The sequence below is a fragment of the Lepisosteus oculatus genome, chromosome 27 (assembly GCF_040954835.1).
Source record: "Lepisosteus oculatus isolate fLepOcu1 chromosome 27, fLepOcu1.hap2, whole genome shotgun sequence".
NCBI classification, from domain to species: domain Eukaryota; kingdom Metazoa; phylum Chordata; class Actinopteri; order Semionotiformes; family Lepisosteidae; genus Lepisosteus; species Lepisosteus oculatus.
In genome coordinates this window covers 9,127,568-9,153,428 of record NC_090722.1, presented here as the reverse complement: position 1 = coordinate 9,153,428, position 25,861 = coordinate 9,127,568, and the positions used below count along the sequence as shown (strand labels likewise).

At 38.7% G+C, this 25,861-nt stretch overlaps 1 protein-coding gene and 1 long non-coding RNA gene across 2 annotated transcripts in view; one reads left to right on the top strand and one right to left on the bottom strand.

Annotated features, from left to right (window-relative positions):
* LOC107075445 (uncharacterized) overlaps positions 1-13,580 on the bottom strand; it is a 44,621-nt gene extending 31,041 nt beyond the window's left edge. Inside the window, exon 1 of the long non-coding RNA XR_011183825.1 lies at positions 13,325-13,580. This is a non-coding gene — a long non-coding RNA (uncharacterized lncRNA). The remainder of the gene's footprint in view (positions 1-13,324) is intronic.
* Positions 13,581-14,273: 693 nt separating this feature from the next.
* Positions 14,274-21,268, top strand: LOC138225303 (uncharacterized). Its single transcript, XM_069185091.1, has 8 exons — positions 14,274-14,505; positions 15,343-15,390; positions 16,131-16,439; positions 16,801-16,830; positions 19,221-19,256; positions 20,116-20,157; positions 20,822-20,889; positions 21,204-21,268. Exons 1-8 carry the CDS (start codon positions 14,481-14,483, stop codon positions 21,249-21,251), a joined length of 606 nt encoding a protein of 201 aa, XP_069041192.1. The 5' UTR covers positions 14,274-14,480; the 3' UTR covers positions 21,252-21,268.
* Positions 21,269-25,861: the final 4,593 nt, after the last annotated feature.

The following is a 25,861-nucleotide window of genomic DNA, read 5'->3' as shown; positions in this document are numbered from 1 at the left end:
AGAAGGAAATCATTTGCGTTCTAGAGGATGTGTTCTAATTTCTTCTGTGAGACCTGTAAATAAATAGAAAAGGGAGGGCTTAAACAATGTGCTGCAGACTGCTCAGACACCCAGGAAGGTGAACATTTCTGGCGTGACCACAGGCTGTTAAAAGTAAAAAAAAAAAACTAGACAAATTCAGATGTTTTATTGATCTAATATGCTGATTTTTTTTAAATCATCCCAGCCATGAAAATAATCTTTAACATTTTTATTAAATGTAGTTGAATTTAAAATAAATTATCAAATGTATGAATCGATTGTTTCCTATTCGTGTTAAATGGTGTTTGCCATACGAGGTGAGCTTTACTGGCAGGGGTGTGTAACTGGAGAACCATTTTATTTTTATTTTTTTGCTAAACCAATATTATGTTGCAGGAAATATCTGACAAAATTTCCAATGTAAAACTGCATTTCCCTGCAAATACTCACAGAGCCATGAACATAAATATTTACCAACAGGGCTCCACAAGATGATATTATTTTAATAGTTAGGGCGCACGAACACGCTTGACAACTACGTCCGTGTAATACACACAACTGCCCGGGTTCGTTCTATTTTTGAAACAAAAACGACCATAATTGCAGTACAGTACATAAAATGGAGGAGTACTGACAGTTATACATACTGTTATAAAGCTGTCAGCGATTAAACGAGAACAGACTTAACTACGTGTTCAGGGAAATGAAAAAAATTGCCTGGTTTAAATCGCACAAAGGGCGGAATTGTAGAAATTGTAAAGACGTGTTATCGATCATAATATACAAAGTGACGCCATCAACAATAGTTTCTTTGTAAATATAAATTGTTTCAGCCACAAGAAGTCTCTGTGGTCTGGACAGAAACCTGCTATCATTTCTAACGGTTTATTAGAAAATGTTGCTCTGACGAACGTTTTGCACTAGTTCGTTTATTGGAGACTTTATATATTGCCTTACAACGCGCAGACGCTAAATAGAACAACGGAAGGTTTTTAAAGAAGTCTACGTTATATATGATATTTTAAAGGAACAAGTAATAGGTTTATTCCATGCTGAAAAAAAAGAAGAAAGAAAACACAACGTTTCGGCCGTGGAGCCTTCTTCAGGTGTGAGAGGTTGATATGATGTTTTAGCCTACTAAAATAGTGTAAGTAAATTGTACACAGATATTTAACATAATTTTATGTATTAGCGCTACTGTGTACCTGTAACCCGATTTGCAATATTACAGTCTGTTTTTAAAATATACATAATTTTCGTGAGAAACCCAGCCTTAAAATCTCACGCATCCTCGTTATTGAGATTAGGAATGATTTTTTTTGCAATTCGGTGACTTTAGGTACGGTATATAGGCCCGATATACCCTATACGCTCCGTTATATTGTGAGAGACGATGTTAGCAAGTATTAGCTTATAAATGCTTTATTACTATTGTGCTGTAGTCTGGATACTAAAGTCAAGCAATTCTGCTTGTCTCATTTAGAATTCGTGGCTGAAAAGCCAAATTCTCCTGCGTGCAGCTCAGGAATGCGTAGACTCTTGAATGCAGAGCCTTTTATTCTTGCGGGCTTTTTCAGTTTGCCGCGGACAATTGGATGTTGTTGAATACAACGTTTCCGGCCCTCTTCGTATGCCCGTGACCATCGTGGACGATCGCCCACATCAGAAACTGTGTCACGCCCCGCCGGAGCAAATCCCACCCTGCTCGTCGGAGCAGGGGAATCCGGGTTTTGTGTGCGAGACGGAGGGCACCTTTCTCTGTCAAACGGACACGTCCATCCATTTTATCATCGCCAAGACCACGACGGACTACGACAAGATGGACTTGGCCCTGGAAAGTGAACATGGGATGGTTATAAAGAAGCTGGAGGTCCTCGGTGAGTTAATCTATTTTGCGTCTCTTTTCCCCTTTCTTCCACTGACAGCCAGCACCTGTGGAGTCTTTCGCTTACACATGGAACAGTACAGTATCTGGTCGCAATTAGGCGTCAGTAATGAGGCTAGCGTCATTGCTGATTAATGATTAAGCAAGGTTCACGCCGACGTGGTCGTTTTGCTCTGAGAGCTAGCACTACACTATGGAAGAAAAACCAAAGCACAACAGAGTAGAAACCGGCGTGTCGGCACTGGTAAACTTCTCCGACTGAATTTAAATGAAACATGAAAGAGCATTGGGCTCACGCAATGCACAAATGAAAAAAGCAAGTCGGCTTGTTTTATACTATAACAACATCTCCGAATTGGGTTTATAAATCATTTGCTCATCAGTACATAAAGCCAGTTGTTCTTTAACATTTAACAGTTGTTCATCTCACAGAACAGTCACCGAATTTGCTGTGGTCCATCATGTCAGCACTGAGGTCACAGTGTGACATGCCGCTGTGAAATATTACTGATTTCTCTAATAAGACAATAACCTGCCTTTCCATTTGTCTATTGCAGAATGTGAAGTCCAGAAATCTAACGGTAAGCCCATATCAGTATTACCTGCTTTGAAATAGAAATTAGAATCTGCCTTTAAACTATGGTCTAGACATCAACCCTCCTTTGTCAGAGCTATGGGAATGAGTCACCTGCTTGCCTAGAGTTTTGCCATCAGAATCGCACAGGGAAGCTTTGGTGTTTATCCTGTCCCCTCCCTGAAAGAGCAGGCAGACAGTGTGCAACTAAATTGTGTGGTTTGCAATTTCAGTTCTAAACATGCTTTTAAGTATCAGAAGGAGTAAACTAATATTTGTGGCATAAACAAAATAAATGTGTTTTTCTGCTGGTGATGAAAAGTAACTGTTGAGGCCCCCAAGTGACCCAGTTAGTAAAGGATTTCACTCTGAGAACAGGGAGAGCTCTAAGGTACAATACACACAGATGATTAAAAATAGAAGTACATCTTTGCATTTCCAGATACTTCCAAACATACAAGGGAGTAAAGACGGTAAGTGAAAGGTTAAGGAGATTCTGTATCGATGGCAGGATACCAGCTAAGCTTAAAGAAAACAAAGATTTTTGTTATTAATGTGTGTATGTTGACACATTCCCTTCCTCTACACAATATTGTGAAGCCATAAAAAGGCAAAATGTTAGGACATACAGTTAAATGAGGAAGGTGTCATGTAAATACTGTACAATGAAATAGTACGACCTTATTTAGACTTCTGTATTCAGTTTTGGTCACCACAATTGACAGGATGAAGACAGCATGAAAGAATTAAGTGTGGCTGTCTGGAAAAAACTACCCTGCCATTTTTTTCTGGTGGATGCCATCTCTTCATTCATACAACAGCTGGATGTGATTGTTGGATTACTTTCCTAACACACACACATATGAGCTGGCTAGGCCCAATCTCTGCTGTTATTTCATTAGATAAAGTGTATGTTTCTCAAAAGACATAAACATTTCCCACATTTCTAGAACTGCATTCCAACAACCCATTCTTCCTTGCAACAAACCAGGAGTCTTTTTGTATTTGTATCCAGGTACGTCTTCTGAGCCATCTACTTTCATGACAAGTGAGTATGGTTTTCAGAGGTATAGTCTGCCTTATCTGTGCTTTTTGCATACATGCTTTTTATGTTGAACACATCCATTTTCATGTTGGACTTTTTCTATGTCTCTTACCACTTTCTGTGAAAACATTTATCTTTCTGAAATTGCAGCTTACTGTACAAAATCTTTTCAATACATTTAATTTGTGCTCTTTACCCCCAAGGGATTTCAAAGCACTTTTACATCTCAGAAGGGAATCTTCTCATCCCCCTCACTGCTGGGAGCCATGCAGCCTCACTGCACAGCAGATTTAGTGGTGGACTGAGAAACCGCTGCACTAATTATATTTAGAGGGGGATTTCTGTACATTCCAAAGTGAAATTTAAACACAATGCTGCACTTGATGCCAACATACTTACAAATAAAGCAGTGAAAGCACAAGAACAATTTTAAGGTCCTTGTCTTAATGTCTCATCTAAAGAACAGCTTTTCCAAAGGTACAGTGTTCTCAATCACCCTACTGGGGCACTGGTTTGGAATTTTTGCTCCTTAGACTAGAGTGCCATTCCCCAGTTCAACCCAACCCCTCTGACTTCAGAGTCCAGGTTTTCCCCAGAGGTCTCCCATCCCAGTACTGGCCAGATGCAGCCTTGCCCACCCCTGACGAGATCAGGCTATGAGGTGGTAGGTCTGTTTTGAAACAGAGTGTAATGGTCAGTAAATTAGTAATTGCACAAATGTTTGGCTAGGACGGCTTATTTAGATGGCGGGTTGAGTCATCTAAAGTCAAGCAGCTGCCTGTGCATTAAGCAGCTGTGGCCGATTTCTCAAAGCAGTGATCCACAATTGGCAATACTTCTGTTTAGTCAACCCAGTGTGTGAGCATCACAGATGTGCTGGGTCAGGCCAGTTTGTACTGTACAGTACTGAACTGTTCAATACTATATTACTTACTCTGCTTGTTTTCTTTGTTCCCAATTGCTTTGCACTCTGCTGCTTTGCTCTTAACTGCAACGTAGCCCACTGTGCTGTGCTGCACTGCACTGTGTCGTGTAACGGTAAACTTTTCTTCTTTTAGCTGATCAAGTTCCTCCTACTCATAATGGCTCGGCGACCCGAGGTCCCTCAGCTGCGATTGTGATTGGTGGTCTGCTGTGTGTGGGGTTCATCATAGCAGTAAAGTGCTGGATCATATAAATGGTAAATGCATGTATGTATGTATAAATGGTCAGCAGTAATATGAAAAGAACTGTCATATTGATGGTATGGAACTCCCTGATGCTTCGAGAAAAAATATCTGGAGTGGACTGGAAGCTTTTCCAAATGCAGTATTACTACATTGACAGCAGCAGTTCTGCTGCTGACCACTGTCAGTACTACACGTCTACTAGATAGTACAGCACTGATGGCCACGAGTACTGATTTGGATCTATAACACAGTAAAGGATAGACTACTATTTCATGCATGTGATTGCATAAAACTGGGAATCTGGGAGTATTTTAATTTATAAAGTTATAAAGAGTTTATAAGGACTCGCCACCTGACCCCAAATCAGGTTGTAATGAGTCATATTAGGATGAGGGTTATGGCTCAGGATCATGTCAGGGGACACTGTTGAGGTGAAGGTGCTGGAGGTGTTTTGGGCTGCTGACCACTGGACACCGCTGTTTTGGAGAGAGCAGCCGGGGACTGGTGTGAGTAGGATGAATCAGTGGGTTTCCCTACTCAAAGACTGTTGTAATCCAGCTCTCACCAGAACTTCAGAACCATTGCAAAACACATCTCCTTACAGAGAGAGTTTCCCCCAAAAGAAGGCGTCTCCCAGCAGGAAGTGTTTGAAAATGAACTTGCATTGCTTGTTGTCTGAATGGGAAAGAGTTATTATGTGGCTTCCGTATGAAGCTGAATCATCATATGCTTTACAGCTGAAGGACGCAGATCATGTCCAGAAATGAAACATTTCTACTTTTCACTGGGAGTAGTCACTGCAAGCACCAGCTTGTACACAAGTGACATCAACAGGTTTTTCCAGCTTATTCATACAAACATGGAACCATTTGTGCTTGTCAAATACAGAGCCAAAATGCCACTAGCCTTTTGAAGATCCCAAGTCATTAACAGCTGTTTATATATTTATATATTTTATCTATCAGGGTAATTTGTAAGGTAACTTATTAAGTAGCTGAGATCAGGGTCAGCTTCTCATATCTTAGATCAGGAACAATGCACATCTCCCTGCCACCACGTTTTATCTTCATATGCATGAGAAAACTAAAAAAAAAAAACATTTCTGCCCATGACCAGTTTAATAGGGCAGAGCAAATCCGTTCCTGCATAGCACCACAGCATTAACATGGAATAAGACATCTAACATTTCATATTTTTAACCAAACCTTTCTTAGGTTCTATAAACTATGGACTTATCAGTGGCTTATATGACAGCAAATTGAAGCTTTGTCTTTTTACTTTCCAAGAAATACATGACATGCTGTAACCTAAGCAGACTCCCTCTGATTTCTTCACAGGTATTATCTGCTGCTCTCATCACCAGCGTGGGACCTAATCATCAGTGTCTTATTACAGCAATGGCTGCTTTATTTAGACATTAACATGATGATTAGATTCCTTCATGCTAGGTGACATTGATCTATGCACTGTATAGTATGCATGAACATACTATATTATTTTTATGCAAATGCTTTTATAGACATGCAAAATATATATTTACTGTAATGAATAAGCTGAGCTTTTTCATGGTAGTAAGACAATGAAAAGCTGCAAATCACTGTGATTATTACATATTGGAAAGTATGTCTAAATTTGATTTAAAAAAAAGAAAGAAACACATTCTTATGAAGATTTGCACTATAAGCTTGTCAGAAGCTGTTGTGTTTCTGAAGCAGACTCCAGAAACAATCATTACATAGTGTGAAATTTAGACTGACATCAAGGCAAATGTGGTGAATTTCAGTAAGTAACAATTTTCTAGTAGTTCCTATCGTACACTAAATTCTAGTTTTATTGCTCACTAAGGCTCTAGGGAGAATAATCATGGATACCTACACAATTGTTTCATTTTGCTGCAAAAGTAATATCACTTCATTGTAGTGTGACTCCAGGAGTAGCACTATTGAATCAGAGCCAGCCTGACAGAGATACAAAAAACCCCACCGTATCTGAGGAAAAAAAGTCAAGCTTATGTACATGCTTCTTAGAGACTTAGCATTAACATGGAATAAGACATCTAACATTTCATATTTTTAACCAAACTAATGAGGACCACAATTTCATATATGGTTTTGTGGCCACCCATTACTTATAAAAAAAAGTAAACAACATGCAAAAATCCATTCATAATGCTTAAACCTTAATTTGTTGACAAGAAATTTGATGTAATGAGAAATTGTTATCACTGTAGTGATAAAAATTATACCAAACTTTAACCCTAAAAATATGTCCCAACAGCACCTACGTTTTTAGAAGACATTCTGCTAAACTTGCCAGCTCCACTTTATTTTCCTGACATGCTCTATTGGACATCAGATGTCAAATTAATCGAATTTCTTGTCTGGCGCAGCTTGTAATTGACAGTACATTCAGGCTGCAGCTTGGTGCCACTAGGAACAAGAATCAGAGCCAAGCTTGCAATGATACATAAAAGAACAACCCCAATATGTTAGGACAAATAGTATTCCAGAGTGCATTAAAGAAAGACTTATGTACTTGTTCTTAGAGACAGCTCCTCTTTCAGTGGAAATACTGTCGGCCCCACCCAAAAACAGAATTAACATTAGCTGGGATTATGGAGTTTAAACAGCATGGACATAAGAAGGTGCTGAAAATGACTAAAGAGGATCACACTCATCTCTTCTGGCTTGGTTTGTGTTTAGGTTGACTTTTTTTCTACCTAGAATTTCACACCGATGATTGCAATGAGTCAGCTATAAACAACATAACAGCTTATGTAATGAGTTAATGTGAAAAGTAAAAAGAAAAGAAAAAAAACAAATTAAAAAGAAAACAAATTAAATGTGATGGTTTTAAATATTCACCAACTGTACCTACCTCCCTTAATGCAGCTAATTGTTTGCAGTTGCAATTAATTTATATATAGGACATAAGTTGTCTTTTGTACTGCTTAATAGGCATATTAATGTTTACAGCTTTTTAAATGTAATTGTAAGCACAATTTGCACTGTTATTCAAATTTAAATAAACTGCTGCTGTGATAATAATGAACAGATGTCTCTTTATTTGTTGACTTCACTAAAGGGAAACAGCCTTACTGACCTACCAATTCTGAAAAGCCTGCTAAGAAATTCAATGGAAGAAAAGTCCCTTCCCAGCATAATAAATTGGCTGACATCTCCACAGATGTTTTCAATAAGGATGCTCATTGTACTATAGCACCCTGTAACTCACAGCTGGCAGCCCACTGGGGCTCAAAAGGTAGGAGTCTGGCCAGATGGGAGACTAAGGTTGCTGGATGAGACATAAAAATGGAGGTCCTAACTCTCAGTGGTCATTAAAAATCCCAGGGCATTTCTTGAAAAGTATGGGGGTGTTACCCCACTGTCCTGGCCAAATTCCCCCTGGCCTTTACCAGTCATGGCCTCCTAATAATCCCCATCTCTGAACTGGCTTCATCACTCTGCTCTTCTCCCCACTGAGAGCTGGTGTGTGGGGAGCGGACTGGCGCATCATCGAGGTAGAGGTACACACTGGTGGTGGTGGAGGGGATCCCCATGACCTGTAAAGAGCTCTGAGTGGAGTGTCCAGAAAAGCGCTATATAAGTGTAAGGAATATTAACTTATTATTAAGTATTAATACATTCTAAGAAAGATCTGTTCACAGATATACAGTACACTATATACTGTATAAGATATTCACAAATTCACAAAGGGAAGTCTAATCTAAGGGGCCAATGTGTCTGAAGGTTTTTTAGGTTTCTTCAAAGAACCAGTTCCTAAATAAGTGATAGAAGTGGTTACGTTGGTACAAAAAAGACAAATGTGTCTGGTGATATACTAACCCCCCCCCCCACCAGGACTAGGATTAGACACCCTGATTTAAATTTTAAAATACAGCCATTCACTAGCCTCCTGTTGGTAAAAGCAGCATACAAATAGTCTATGAGCAAGGCACACGATTCGTGCCTGATCGGCCATGACTCATGTCTGGGGTTGCTGTTTGCCGACTAGACAAATCCCACCAAACCAAAGAAAAGAACGCTAAGCAAATCATCCAGTTCCTTTGAGTTGACGTTATACATACTGTACAAAAGGACACAATCTCACAATCTGCACTTTCGTAGACCATGGAGTAACATTGCAACAAGGTGTGCTGTTTCAACACCGTTCCTTCTTTTATCCTTGAGGACGACAGTTAAAAGGTTAAACAGTGTCACACGGACAAAACCCACACAAACACAGAGAAAACACAATATGACGTTTAGAAATTTCACTAAGAGGTACTCGGGGGAGCACCTGCATGAATTTAGACGTTATTGTGTAATTAGGGCAGTATTCTCTTACGAGTTTCATTTTGGAAGAAAGCGTAATTAATCTGCGGTCTCCATATTGAAGTAAAAACAATCTCCTGACAGTAGATGCATTAACGCTGTTATTTGATAGTACCACCGTAATAGAATTAAAATAAGGTTGTCAAGATTCGAAGGAGTTAAATTGATAAACTTCGGTATTTATCGGATATGTGTTACACTCATTTCTGTCTCGACTCTCGTTTCTGTCTCTGAAAATACAGATACAGAGAATACATCACACTGGTGATCAAAGCAATATGTACATGAAATAACATCCCCGCATTCTTCACTGGAAACGGTATTACGCAGCAAATATTAAAAACCGTAGTATGATAACAAACCTTGAAGAAATACAGTAACGCTTGACCTTAAATTTGTAAATATCAACACTTTCTGAGCATTGAGCTATTTAAATCGTTGCACAATATAAACACGACGGATTCTCAATTTGTATGCATATTTCACAAAACGTAGTGTTTGCAAATGCTATATTTTAGATTAGTAAAAATAAAAAAGTTACAAATTAATAAAGTAGCAGTAATAAACAAGTACTACATTTTAAGTACTAAAATACTTAAAATTAAATACTCAATAATATATTGAATTTATACCCCACGGTTTTCTAAAACAGTTTAACTTTGTTAAGTTCATTATTGTTCATCTGTATTGTTCTTTTTAAAGTTTGTTTTACTCACCTTACTTCTGAATGTTGCCTATTTAGATGATGACAGTAAATATACTTGTTGACTAATTTAACATATAAGGTTAACCCACCCGCTTTGAGTTCAGGGACATTTGCCTTTAATAGGCCAGATATACTTACATTTACATCTGTGAGAGATATTTTATATTTTAATCCTTAGTGATTTATGCTATTTCATTCCCACGTTTTCAAGTATTTACTCTTGCAACAATGAATGCTTTCAAATAATCGAAATTGTTTTGTTTTAGGTAACGCTTGTGGAAGTAAAAAATAACAGGAGAAAAAAATAAATTTGAAAAGCAACATTTTTACGCAAACACGTGCGTGAACACATAACTAAATGTATGTTTTTGCTTAAAATGTTGCATAAGACAAGGGGCAAATCAAGTACAGTATTTCCGTTACACTTTGTAAATATAGCTTCCCATAAAATGTTATTTTCACTCACAATTCGCGTTGAGACTTAGTCAACCTAAATCCCGCATTGCTGACAGGCTTACGTTAATAGCACTTTCGTTTTACGATATTTACTGTAGGCTGAATCAGTCTACAGTACGTCTACAATCCTTGAATCTTCTAAACGTTACATTATTAACTATTTTGGGATTTATTTAAAATAAATCAGTTTTAAGAATATTTCGTAAATTCGACTAAACATCTGCATTTTTATTGCAGTGCATTTTAGTTTTTTAATCTTTTTAGTTAAAGGATTTTATTTCAGATGGTTCCCACCGGCTTTTACCCCAAGTTAATGACCTAATCTGGAGAAGAACAAAAAGGTCTATTTCTGTTAATTTAAAAAGTGTCATTTCAAGACATTTTTACATGGATTCATGAAATGTATCATTGCCGGATTTAAAAAAATAAAATAAAATACGTTCTAATGTATTTGATTTTGTGTCTTAGATTTTTGTGTGGGTTTTTCAAAGTGTTAGATGTCCAGAAGGAAGAGTTTTTTCACGTTTTTCCAGGGCGATACATTACATTACAAACATTACAGCTTGCTTTAATAGCGATCTCTGCTGAAATTCGACCATTACACGTTATGGGGGGCAGGTCCTGAAAACGTATGTACAGTATTGTACAATATGCATTTGCATTGTCATTAATGCGTTATTGTGAAAGCATTCGTATCCAATAGGACACTATTGAAGTACACAGTATGCTGAGGTGAATGATTAGTACAGACCAATAACAATCTCCAACGCGTCGTTTGTATAAATATATATAGTTTAAATATGTCGATGGTTATGCACCACATTATGTTAATAATATTAACTGAATAGACATTACAGGCTGTAGCGGCGATTCCGAGCACTGATCATCAGGTTTTCCACTGCCTTTCCTATTAAACAAGCCATTGAAGACCAGTAATATCTGAGGCCTTTAACTCATCAAAGTTCTGTACAAACAATACCGGTACTTACGAAATAGCTAGACAATAATAATATTAGTAAAACAACCGCACTTTCGGATTTGAACTTTCTGTGTCTATTTACGGCCTACACATCAATAGACTGACTTTGCAGTAGAAAACAAAAAGCACTTTGAAATTTTACCTATATTTTTCGAGAAATGTGTGTCTATTATGGGGGGGGAGGGGTACAGTGTCATCTGTCTGCTTCGTTGTCTTTTATTCTGCCAGTTTTAAAACACAATTTTAAGGCCCAGACTCTGGTGTTTAGTTAATGTATGGGCCTGTGTAATCAACACTATTACCTCTGCTGTGCTGTTTCACTATCCGCATACTAACCTGAGTGTACGCCGGACACGAGTTACAAGACCTCGAACGAGGTCTTGTAACGCGTGATTGTAGATAACGTGGGTTATCAATAGCCGAAAACCGGAGTACCTTCAGAAAAATAACCCTAACACGCAGGAGAACCAGCACAGTCTCTACCGAAAACCCCCTACTGCACAAATGTTGTGTATACCAGAAAAAGCAGAAGTGAAATAACAGAAAGGAATGGCAACATTAGGACGGACAAAGAAGGTATTCAGCCCACCTGTGTCATTTGAACATTCGTTCTTGATTTATCTCACAATCTAATCCAACCAGTTATTTTTTTCTCTTCTATCATCCCCTAACATTAGAGGACATCTTTAATATATTTTTCCCCAGCTTTTCATTTCCTTTATACATCTCTTTTCCTTCCTTTACTGACTAAATATTTTAATTTCCTTTCACTGCGTCTTAGACAACTCCGAATATTTACAAATTTCTGTCTTAGTGCCACTGAGATATGTCTGGAGCGGGGCCTATTCTTGTTCAAATATATTTACTTGACCTTCCGGACTATAAGCAATATGTTCATCTCACAACAGCTTAATTACCGCATCCCAGATGAGATGTCCCCGTGTAACGCACCGTTTCCGCAAGACAGGTCCTTTAGCGACAACACGAAGAGTCACAAATATGCTCTTACGCTGAACTGAAATGTTAAACTTAAACATCCACCCATTTCTTGAAAGCAGCCAGCCCATCAGCCTAAACCCCATTTCTAGGTACGTTAGTTCCATACTCCCGCACACCTTCGTGTAAAGTAATACATCTTGGTTCTGTTTTTACATATTCTTCCACAAAGTTACCATTTGTGTCTGTTGGGTCTGAGGGAAAAAAAGAGACGCGTCTCTGGGTGGTTTCGAAGTACCACTTTTCGAAAAACAGCCGAATCAATAAATCCGATGTTACAACTCGAATTAACTGGATGAATTCGAGAACTCCTGTTTTGTCCTCCCTGTACTGTCCTTTTCTAAAATCCTCCCTTCTGAACGGTTTTAATTTCAGAAGCGGTGATTTTTCGTTGGGGGGTTTTCTTTAAGTTCTTTAATACATGCACATTTTGTTTTTATAAAGTGTCCGTGCATTTATAGGCCTTTTTCGTTAACTATAGTTAAACATCGTTTAACTAAAAAGAAAATTAAAGACCTTAACAATTGGAAACTAAATAACTAGTCTGTAATCTGAGGGCTATAATCTTGAGATTTTCTGCGTCAGTTATTAACTACCGAGGCATGCCCAGACTTGAGCAGCACTGTAGCCACAGTAGCTGAATTGACTCAAGTCATCTGCCTGCATAAATACAGTCGCAGTGGGTTTGTCAGCTACAGTTAAGTTTCGTTTCTACTGGATAGGGAAGCTGTCAGATTTGAACGTTAGGTTGTGCAAGAAATGTGCGTTATTGTACTGTTTTATTTTCTTCTTGAAAATAACGTGTCTCCTAATACTGAATACGACTGGTCGCCCCTTAGCCGATAACAGAGAAGACAGGTCACGGTGAAGATTTTTATAACACTCTCCGGATCGCATCGGATGTCTCTAAACGTTATTGATGTAGTCGATCACATATCAATGACTAAGTTCTAAAGCCTCGACCTGAAACCAAGTCGTATTCTTTATTTTCGAGATGATAGACTAATATTGAAAGACCGTAAGACTCATAATTAAACGATTCCCATTCAGATTTAGTGAACTGCGATTTCATGCGCCCGCCAAGTATATACTGTATACGTATTACAGTGCATTACAATATTATTAGTATGTAATGGCCGTACTGTATAACATCTCTTACCTTGTCAAATCTGCTTTCCAAAGATTTCCATTTGCCACTCAGCAACTGTATTCAAAGTCAGAGTGAGGGGGGGGGGGGAACCCGACATTGAATCCCAGGTCACACAAATACACACAGTCACCTCAAAATACAGCTATCGAGCTCGGCGAAAGACGCGCTTGTAGCTTCTGCAGAAGGTCATGCTGGACGGGCTGCACCTGTTTCATTAATCGAAAACGATCGAACGTATAGATTTTTTTTTTTGCAAGCTGGCGCCGAGGAGCCCATTTTTTAAAAAAGATCAGTTAATCTCAACCAGCCTATGAACATAATCCTGGAGATGCGATGGACCAATAACATCGTACTTCCTGGTAAACTTGAAGTGCTGCGTCTTTGAGACAGCCGGTATACGACCTGACAGGATGCGCTGGAGGAAAGAGAACCTCTCTTGTCAGTCCCAGCTTGTCATGTCCCGTCAAGCTATATGAATGCGTTTTTACCCAGCTTCAGTTCTTAACTGACAGGACTTTAAAGCCGCGTGTCTCTTACTGAATGCGAAGACCAGATGTCTTCGAGGATAAAATAATAGTTGAATTACAAATCCACGCACTCGACCACTCACATCAGTACCGGAGCAATATCCGTGTAGGACACAGTGAGCTTCCTATTCGCTATATAATGTATACGATGGACTGTATGATGCACCGAACACATACACACACCAATCGCCTTCACACGTGGGAATGTGGGAAGACCAGCCTGAACTGCCATAAGCGGCTTAGAGATGAGTTTTTGGGGCGGAATTTGGGGGGTCAACTCCATTAGTTGGGGGGAGGGGGGGAGGAGAGATCACGTTCAATCACAAAAACAAGACCAAAATGCTGAGGCAGCAGTGTCACGCGTTCCCGTGAAATCACTTAAAAAAACATTTTCAAGGTTGAGAATGAGGCTACAAAGGATAGAGTGAAGTGGCAACAGTTACTCCACTCTTGCCATTCGCTAGTAAAAAGTTCTCTATTACTGCCCAGCCCCTCCTGGCGGAGTTCTGAAAAAAAAAAACCTCTCTCACCAATTGTTTTTTTTAGCAGCATCGGTAGCTTTTTGGTCATATTCCCGCCTTTTTGGAGCTATTAAGGTGAAACTTTTTGTTTAATTGTGTCATTTGGCTTAAAGAGTTATGAAGAAAATGTCGATTTCTGACGGTAAGTTCTTCTTTTAGATTAATGGTTGTCTCAACAATGAGACCACAGCCATTTTTGTCGCAGCTTGCACGTTGCAATCGCAGTTTTAGATTCCATAACCAGGTTTATTATTTGAACAACGCAAAGACTCGTTCTTAACAGTATTCGTTGTTTTAATGTTTAAATATTTTTATGTTCGAATGTTTATTGCTTGCTCTATCTTTCCTCATAGGGGAAGATAAAATCGTCATGGAATTCCTTTAACTTTTTAATTCCTTTTTTAAGCCTTTTAAATAAAAATGGGTCTGCAGATTTTAAACGTTCTTGTGATCTAACTAATACACAAACACTCGTTTTAATTAACATAATAATGACCCGCAAATTGAGAATAAACCAAAGAGTTTTCGTTGGTTATTTCTGTTCTTAATCTTCTTTGAGATCACTATGAACAACTACACACGTAGTGTACTACTAATTGTTACTATTAACAAGTTATCGATCAGAAACCCATGGAAAATCAACAACAACCTTAGCCCCAATAGTACATATACTGTAACTTCCTCTGTAATGACGAATATCTTTATGGCTGCCCGTTCTTTGGGTGTAACAAAATCATCATCGGAATTTACAGAAAAGGTGTGATACCCACGTCTATAAATAGAAAATAGAATTGTTGGATTAAGATTACATTCTGAAATAAATTTTGTTTAAAAAATATTATTTTAATTGGGTGTAATGCCTTCCTTCAAAACATGTAATCAATGGAAAGATATTACAGCTCTATTTTAAATATGAAAACTAAAAGAAGTGTTAGGTTAAACGATTGTTTGTGGTTATTTCTCGATTTTTGTTTTTCAGCACACCGGGTAGTGTTAATTCTGCTACTGGTGAAAAAATCAGAGACTGGTGAGTAGGCTTTTAACTCTTATTTTCATTACGATGAGTGAATTATTATTATTGTGATTATTATTATTATTATTATTATTATTATTATTATTATTATTATTGTGATTATTATTATTATAAGTCATCATCCTCTACTCGCCAATATTTGAAATAAAGCTTTAGAAACATTTCATTGCAAGTTTTGCACGCCGCCTAACACCTGGAGTGACAGTATACTTTATTTTTGGCCGTTGATGGTACAGTATGAAAGAAATGGTGAGTTTAACCAGAAGAAACGTAAATGACCTTTTTTTCCCTTTTGCAAAGCTATAATGGAAATCGATTTTGTCTAATTTTATATGTTAAATGCTTTAAGAAACCCAGCTTCATTTTACGGACTGTGAACATTACGCAGAGTAAGAGCAACAGCGATCTTCTCTCGAGTCAGACACGGCTGTTCAGAAGCTTGCAGATTGTGAAGCTGAAAGGCAGAATACTCCAGACTTCCTGTCATGGGGATCCCAGATTAACCCCCGTATAATAAATGAAGCCCGGAACCCGAATTTCATGAAAAAAGGCCAAAAGCATAACTCGCTAGGACATTTTAGTCACCACTTCGTGTTGTACTCGGCGTTAGCAGGGTTTCTTTAACTGCCACCAAGCTGAGAAAGTGTAATTGTGGTACATGCAGTCTTACAGTTCACGACTTCAAAGTCTAGGCTCATTGAATGCAAAATTGATCTTTGTCTATTATTTTTCAGTTACAGTTTGTGTAGGGAAGGCTGCAGTAGTGAACTTCACCATTCCAGGGAAACTGACAGTGCCAGTGACTCTGGTTGATGACAAGAACTACCCCTTCAAAGCACTTTGTCAGGCTCATCCCAGTCAGATACCACCTTGCTCAATCAATAAGGATTCCAGGTTTGTGTGTGAGCGACCTGGCACCTTCCTGTGCCAAACCAACACTTTTTTGCAGTTCACAATCGCACAAGCTACAATGGACTATAACCAGATGGAAATTGCTCTTGAAAGCGAATATGGAAAAGACAGCAAGAGACTGGATATCCAAGGTAATTATCTGCTGACTGTCTCCTCGGATGCAACCCCCAGATAACCCACCTCCCATTCAGTTTGGGAGGCAGTTGGTCATCACTAGCGAGACCAGCACTGTCATCCAGGGCCAGTATGGCTTGTGACATCTGAGCTCTCAGTTCAGGAAGGACGATACGATGACCACCCCCTGTGGAAAGCCAAAACTCTAACCATAACCCTTCAGAAGACAATGGAGTTGTAATAATCAGCCAAAAATAACAGAAAGAAAGCTATTTCCTGCAGTAAAAACATATTTTGCATAAAGAAGATAAGATCTTGAGAGGGTCTGGAAACATTTGCCTACTTTACAGTGTGTTTAAAGCTTTTTTTTTATTTCAGAATGCCAGGACCGAACTGGAATTGCAAAAGGTAATTATCAGGGATGTCACAGCATGTACTGTACCTGGCAGTGATGCACTGGACGTTGTCTGGTTCTTTGGTTTCTGGATCGTTGTCTAACCCTGCTGGAGCTTCCAAGCTGGAACTCAGCAGGCTTCAGAGGACACCATTAAACAGTGAATTTCTGAAAATAATCAGGAAGAGGTCAATCGATAGGAACTGGATTCAAAGAGAGTCAGTTATCTGCAAAGTGGGGAAAAAAAGGATTGATTCCATATTGAGAACAACATGAAACTAAGGTCACTAACATTTTTATGAAATGGCTCCCCATTCTGTTAGCTTATTGTATTAAAGAAGCAACAGCAGCTAAATTAATCATGAAATAAAGCTTAAGTCATAGTAAGTTCTGCATTGCATCATTTTCTTATTACTGTATTTGCGTTTCACTTTTCATCCCCAAGGGATCTTAAAGCACTTTACTCTGAAAAGGAAAGTAGATTCACCACAGGGACCCATCTGGGTGACTTACAGCAGCCATTTTGCAAAAACAGTCCTCTTCACACAGCAGGTTAGTTGGGGAAGTGAGACATTACTTCACCAGTTAAATTAAGGGGGTTTGTAGGTTGACCAGCCAGAAGCAGCATGAAATGGAATTTAACTAGGAAAACCGGGTTATCATCATTGCAAGGCAAAGGTAACTTTAATGCTCAAACAGTCAAAAGCAATCACTGTTTCAAAGGACCGTACCACCTGTCACCACGCAGGGGTATATTGGAATTAGAAAGGTGTTGTTCCAGAGGAAAGAGCGCCACCTTGTGGCTTTTCAGCCATACTTACAGCAGCAAACTTGGATTTTTTTCCTAACATTTTTTTTGTCGTAACATTGTATTCTTATGTTAACATTGTATTGTACTAGATTACATTGTATTTTTATGTTAAAAAAACAAGGGACATCTCTCTAAATTAAAACATCTGTACGTTTTCACATAATTCTAGAAGACTTCTAGATTTTTGCAGATGTTCTTTTTGAACTGCCTTTTTATTTTGGGTTTTTTGGTTATTTGAGAGGCAAATCAGAATTAAATTAAATCACCATCCTTCGTAAATGTGTTCGTGAATTCGTATGGACCTGTTCAGTTTTGGGACATAGTTAAAACAAAATATGCATGCACTAAAACGAAACGTCTAGTATTCTTTGTATTATTGTAGGTGCATTTTAAAAGTGATTTGAGAAGACGATTCAGTGCTAGTTACTCACTTAAGTATAACTCGGACTCAGTTAATTCCATAGGACAGCTCTGTTGGCGTTTTGTAGCCTAATCTTGAGAGATCTCAGAAACTAGTTGTGTCCTGGCTTAGATGAGGAAGTAAAATCAGGTTGATGATATAATTATTGCTGGTGGGCCAGTAGATGGCACTATTGTCACGGATGTCGTGGAATGGCTAGGTGAGCAGTAGAGAGCCTATGCGCAGCGGTAAAAGGGGCAACACGTAGGTTAGCCCAGGCTCAGGTGGTATAGTCGATATAGAAAGAATAGGACAGAAGAAGGGCGCCCTCTGGATTTACAGTGCGTGACAACCATTCCCTCTGCACCATCATTTTCACATCAGCGTCCCAGCATGGTGACAGGAGACTCTATGATGTACAGTAGGAAGTTCCATCCTTCTGAAGACACATTTATCATCAATTCAAGATCCTGACTGCTTGGTCTTTAAAGAATGCCTTGACGTTGCTCTCAGGAGAAACAGTGTTAACTCCAGCGCTTGGGCTAAAGGTAACCTTACCCCTTGGTTCAACTAGTGAAGCAATTCCCTGCTTCTCCACCTGATCTGCTGTGTAGTAGGGTGGTTGTACCCCACCCTTGTGGGCACTGCACTTTGGCAGTGGACAGATTGAGTCTTCTTCTTTGATCATATCACTTTGGGATCCTTTGGGATGAAGGTTGCTATATAAAGGAAAAAATATCATAATATTAAAAAACACAATGGTGATTTTTGGTGGGCAGTGTAAAGATAAGCTCTTTACAAATGCAAGAAATCATTGTAGTTTTCTTAAAAGAACAGTCTTGTTCTCCATGTTCACAAATACAGTTGCAATGAGAGCAGCTCGCATATCCTCAGCATGGATGAGGTTACATACAGTAATTATCCAGGTCACTGCTGTCTGGGAATGCACTGTAAAGGGTGAACTCCATTTGCATTTCTAGAATATAAGAACATGTATCTCATTTGGCAGAGGGAAACTAATTTTGGTGGATCTCAAGCAACTGTTTCTTGAAGAAAGTCAGGGTATCATCTTCAAAAACATGACTGGGTTGAATTTGTCGGCGCCATCAAGGGTTGGGAATAATCCGATCGGATCTGTTGTCCATTCATGCTTCGAAATGTATCATAACATCCTGTTTGTATTTTTTACATAGGTACTTCAGCTACAGCTCCTCCTGTCACCCCTGGAGGTGAGTGTCTTGTGCTCTTTTATTGTGTTCCTCTTTTAACATATCATTTGGGTGACAACACTCTAGGGAGGGTCTTTCTAACTGCAGCGGAGTAGCCTGTCTCTATCTTCTTGTTCTGAGTGTGTGTATGGGTTACATATGAGGCTTTCTCGAAGTCTGACTGAAGAATCTAAGATGGCTGCCAATAAACAGAGTTTTCAGTGCCACAACAGCAGGGGTAAAATGGCTGCTGACCTTGGGGGGGAGGTTACTCGTAGGTCATATATAACTGATCCAATTCATATTTTACTTTGTCGGTTTCATTGCTTTAAAGTTTCATGTATATTTTGAATTGTGAATCGAGAGGCTTAAACAGATTTCTAGTCTGTATAAGTATATGTTGACGTTTTGTTTGAGCATGTTGTGTAAATGCGACTGGCTCCTTTAAGGGAGAATGGCCTTCTGGGAGAGGGTGAGCTGTTTAAGGGGTGAGGAAAGTTCAGTTGCTTCCTGGAGCTGGGAGGATTTCCTGTGAGATGATTTTTTTTCCTGAACTGCTTGGTTTATTTTTGTGAAAATAAACCCCTTGTCCTTTTTTCTGCAAATATAGTAGTGTCTTTTAGTGAAGACACTAACCTGCTTATCCAGGTTTTTGGATAACCTTAATCCTTACAAGAGTAACTCTTAATTGTCCAAGTGTGTGTGAAGCTCATACTGCTTTTAACAATCACCCTCATTTGCAAGGTATAGGCATGAATAACATGAAGACATGAAGACCCAACGTGATTCAGTTTTTTGTATCAGTTGGTACAGTCTAGTGTGCCTATCAAATACTTTCATTTTATTGTTTTTTGGGTTAACGTTTCTGTTTTAAACCCAGCCTCCGAAAAGCCTGTGAATTCTGCCAGCAGACCCACCTACAGTAAGTATCCTCTCTGGTTTCCATTTATTGGATGAGGAGAAGCATCTGATCTTGGATCAAGTCAATCCAGAAACATTAATGATCGTTGAGAACATCAAAAATTAACATGCAGCCTTTGCAAATGATTATCTCTATGCGAAGGTTCCTTCATACCATGGCAAAACTGTGACACCTCTAGCAAAAAAAAACACCAATCACAGGAATTCTACCATATGTTTTATGTCTCTATTATACCATAAATTGCCCAAAATGTATGTCTTGGTAAGTTTGTGGAAGTGAAATACTATAAGTGTAATAAATGTATGTGTACCATACAATATGTCTACAGTTTCAACTGAATACAATTTCAATGTTTTCCAACCTGTTTGGTTTCTCAGGAACTATCAGTGGACTTGATTTCCAGCAATATTCTAATGAACCCTTAAGCTACAAGATGAGTTTCAGAAGACATTGAGAAAGCTATCTGTTTCATTCGTTTTTGCTGGACTGGTGGCATTTTAAAAAGGACCCTTTCACATGTATATCTGATTAACCTCACCACACATTTTTTTATTTGAATTGGATACTGCATAGTTCTGTACCTCAATTGCACCTTTAAAATGAGGTAGCCAATTTTTATTGTTGTGCAAAAAATGTTTTAACCCCCTTTCTCTATCTTTGTCAGGCCTTATGGCAGCAGTGAGTGCTTGTGTGGGGATGTCTCTCCTAATAGTGATGAGTAAAAGGATGCATGTATGTTTGAGTTTGTTATTCTTGTTATTTTTGTGTTGTGTTCAGCAGCACTGCAAAGATATGATTGTATTGTGAAATATTATTGTCTCTAAAACAAAAACTGTCTGAAAAGGGTGAAATACTCAGAGACACTTTCAGCTCCCTGCAGAGTCTAGACAGTTCCTTCTAGAACAAGTATTTGTTATATATGTCTACTTAAAAGGATTGGACATGTGACTATCCAAGGTCTAAACCAGCATACACTTTAAATTGAACTAAATGTAATTGAATTCGATTGAATTGAATACCTTCCTGTTTCTGTTCTCTTTTTGTAGACGCAGAAGCTGGCCAACACAGTATTTATGTTCCAGGAAAAAAGCTAACTTTCACTACTTTTGTAAACCTTAAAAATGTGAAAAATAAAAAAAAACCTTAAATACTTGTACTTCCCATTATCTTTGTTTTGTGACACAAACCGCAAACTTTAAAGACAAACTCACACTGCCCACCTCTGTTATGTACAGGTATTTGCAAATTCTGTGAGGCTCAGAGCCCTGCCTTCTTCTGGACAAAGAATCGGGACTCAGCCCTGTAAGTGAGGCACAAATACTCTGCAGGAGAAAGAGGGGGACCCGCTTCTGTTAAAATAAAAGACCCTTCATAACACTAAGGGTAGTGTAGAATGTGGGTAAATCTGTGGGCTCAACTGCTGGGCTGTGAGTTTGAGTTGTATCTTAATCAAGATGCCTTTCTCTCAGTTACTTGAGTCCACCCAGTTATATAAATGGGGAACAGCTTTTCTAAATGTTCTCTCTGAGAACATTCAAAAGCAATACATCAGATGTTAAGAGACTAGGTGTCTGATAACAAATCTAGTAAACGTGAACCAGGATGTAAAATTTCCTCTCGAAGTTGATCTTCCAGGACTTCGCATTTTGAATGCATACACACCTCTGTAACACCCATCCCTGCTGTATTTGAAACATTTGATTATAATTATAATTAATAATAATTCTGTTGTGAAAGATTCGCGTATGTTTTCAACAAGGCGTCAGAAGTCTTGGGCATGCTAAAGTAATGCCATACTGTACGTTGAAGTAGATCAGGTGGGCAGCTGCGTCAGCTGCAAAGGAACAAGTAAAAGGTTTATTCCGTGCCGAAAAGGGAAGAGAGAAAACACAACGTTTCGGCTGCGACGCCTTGTTCAGGTGTGAGCCTGAAGAAGAGCACCTTCTTCACTATACTGTACGTTTCTACACAGTTCACTCAAGTCGCGCTGTCTGCTACGCGGTCGCTGTCCGCAGTCATGGTGCTGAATTCATGGTCACGTGACCCAGTGACGCAAACAAGAGGGAAACTGATTGGTTGTCAAAGTTGCAGGAATCAAGTTTCTAGTCTCCCCAACAAGCGGCGAGACTTTTATACAGGACAGAGACCTGTAGCCCATCACGCAGTATGTAGATGCATACTGCTTCATTTTTTAATTAAAACATGCATATTACATTGACACCCAGGATGTCGCAGTTACAGATCACATTGGTATTCCGCTTCTAAGAAGCAATTGCATATTTTTCCTCTACAGAAATTTTGAGCACATTGAAATAACGACAGAACTCACTGCAGTCGCAGACATTGAAAGATGTCACTGAATAAAAGTGAGCAATGGAGACTGTAGCAAAACCACGAAGTCGTGGAGTGATTTAAAAAAATAATGGTGAAAAGTATATTTTAATTCATCTGTATTATTAGGGTTGCCGTCTGGACACTTTTAATCGTAGTTTCTCGTTTGTTAATAAAACAATACGAAATATCTTGTTTTTGTTGATAGGGGGCAGTTGCACACAAGGATTGAGTGCCGGCGTCACGATGTTTGATGTTTTCCTTGTTAGCTTGGGTTTTGTTCGACCGAAGACACGGAGACTGGTCTGCGTGTGTCTGGAGACATTCGTGCACCGGGAGTCCAACTTTGCGCATTTAGCAGCTTATCGAGACAGGTCCTGAGTTTCCGCGACCCTGATCAAGAAGTAGCACTTTTTGGCAACAAAATGCTTGATCGTAGACGTTAGTTTCGAGCGTTAGATTCGACAGTTGCAGAGCCCGGATATTCTCGTTTATATTTATGTTCGAACTGAAATTAATATTGGCCGCACTTTTAGACACAGACACGTGTAATTCAGTAAAAGTAGACAATGGAACACGACACTTTTCTGTGATCAATACTGTGACATTTACGAGGGTCTTTTCATAATTGTTACCGGCTGAGCGCTATTGTTATTAGAAATACTGTACTTAAATGTGCTCAATTTATAGATTTACAGTGGAGAACAAGACTAAAGAAAACAATACGCCGGAGTATATAAATTATACTACAGTTAATTTAACGTTAACTGATAAATTATCGTTAATATATGATTTAATTAATACATAAATTAAAAGGTAACGTCCTTTAACAAGATTTTCTTGTTCAGGAATTAGGAATGCTGCTTACTAATCGAGCCAAAATCCAGTATCTAACAGATAGCGGATTACATATGCTACCCCATGTTACACACATACTGCATAAGATAAATATGTTCATATACATAAAAGTATTTAAATTTGAGCGGGTAAAAGTTGACACTTTCTGATCTGAATAGAAATGGTTGAGATGGAAAACGTTCTTTTGGTTTTAAATATGTAAAGGAAAGTGGAGAGGAGTTTGCAAGATGAAATGCAAATGTGTGGATTAACACCATGCTTTCTTTCCCTAAAACTTTTCTGTTTCCCTTTTCATGACAAACCCCCTGCTGTTCAGAGCACAGGATCACATCCTTCTTGAAGGTAAAACTGTACTGTGATCTTGTGTTCTTATTATCTTGTGGATAACTAAAAATTAATGTGCAACTTTTTTTAGAACTTGATTTGAACCTCACACAGGAATGTTTCTGCAGAATATAGCTCAATTGATCAATTTACAAATTATTATTTGCACCAAACTGTAAACTAGGATATTCATGGCTTGACAACTCTACCTCAAACAACATGTAAGAACTTCCATCAATTATCAGAAAGATGCAACTTCTTGGTCAAGGTAGCAAAAACTTAGGACCTTTCCCAATAGTCAACTAGGCAAAGTTCGGACCACAGACTGGGCAGGACACAAGTCCACCATAAGGCTCAGGCAGATGCAGAATGAGACCACTTAGACAACAAATAAGCCAGCCTGTCCCATTGCTACAGGAAAATGGAAGAAATCCCACGCTGACACAGGTAAAATATGAAACCCCTCACAGGAAGAGCATTTTGATGGAATTGGATTGAGGACCAAAGAACTGTCTCTGGAATGTCCCCCAAGCTAGTTTACCATCCTTCGGATGAGACGTAAAACCGAGGTCCTGACTCTCTGTGGTCATTGAAAATCCCAGGGCGTTTCTCGAAAAGAGTAGGGGTGTAACCCAGGCGTCCTGGCCAAATTTCCCATTGGCCCTTACCAGTCATGGCCTCCTAATAATCCCCCTCTCTGAACTGGCTTCATCACGCTGTTCTCCTCCCCACTGAGAGCTGACGAGTGGGGAGCGTACTGGTGCACTCTGGCTACAGTTGCATCATCCCGGTGGGGCTACACACTGGTGGTGGTGGAGGGGAGTCCCCATTACCAGTAAAGAGCTTTGAGCGGAGTGTCCAGAAAAATGCTATATAAGTGTAAACAATTATTATTAATAATAATTATTGTTATTATTCGTACTACATTCTGTGGGTGACAGGGCATTCTCTCGTTATGCCCCAAGCTATGGATTTCTATTCACTAGGTTATCAGAAGGTCTTCTTCTATAGATAGGCTTTTAATTAGGCAGTTCTGGGTCTGCTCCTTTCATCTTCTTCCGTGTTCTAAACCCTTGTTTATAAACTGTGATAATTAGAGTGAGGCTCTAGAGTCAGAACAGGTGGGTTTGGGGTTCAAGTCTCCACTGCAGACCCTGCTGTTGTGCACCTGTTACTAGAGCACCTCAGTCAGCTACTTTTTATAATCATTGTGATGAACCTGTGTCAGGTCCACATGGGGTAGTCCCGACCTTTCTCTCAATTATAACAGAAGGGAAAGTAACGTGAGCTCTGATATGGATATGGGATCTGGGATATGGAAATCGCTATCCCTGTTTTGACAGTATGATTCTGCAGTGGTTTCGCGTGTTTTACATTTCTTCAGTCTCTCCTCAAACACTGAGTACACCGTACAGTGGGAAGAGTGAGAAATTGTGCAAAATGCAAATTCTGGTATACAGATATCTCTGATGATGTATGTAAATGAAAGTAAATGTATTGTATAAGAATTAACAAGATAACCTACTGTATGCCCTTTTCCTATGCTTGTGCAATGCCGGCGTGAATCAAGATATTTTTTCATTTATTCTAAAAGCCCTAACACCCAGACGACATCTTGCGAAAGAAAAAGTTGTAAAAAAGGCATTAATTTATGAAAGTGATGAATGCTACAGTATCTAACATACTTGCTCGTTTTGTCTTTGCCGTTTTCTTTTGCTGCAAGACAATGCACTGTGTAAAATTAAAATACTTTTGTTTTTTTAGAACATTTTCTCAAAACTGCACTTCAATGTGCATAATTGAAGTTACGGAAAAGTTTTTTTTTATTTCCTTTTCAATTTTCAGTGGATCATAATGACGTTTTCCAATCTGTTGCATTTTTAAACCTGATTACCTGTGCGCTAGTTGGGATGTATAACAGTAAAAAATAGCTTGGCTATTGGAACATAAAAATACATTTTTATAGATATAATTTTCTATAAAAAGTAACCTATAAAAAAGCAGTTTCTAAAATAATATGCAATTTTTCATAATGGGAAAATGGGTATCATAATTGACCTTTTTCCAAATTTACATGTACATAATATGGTTATCGATTAAAGTAATTTTACTTCCTATTGTAGACAAAATGCATGTATTCTAAACTTTCAAAATTAAGTAGACCATTCCATCATACATTTTGCACTTTATT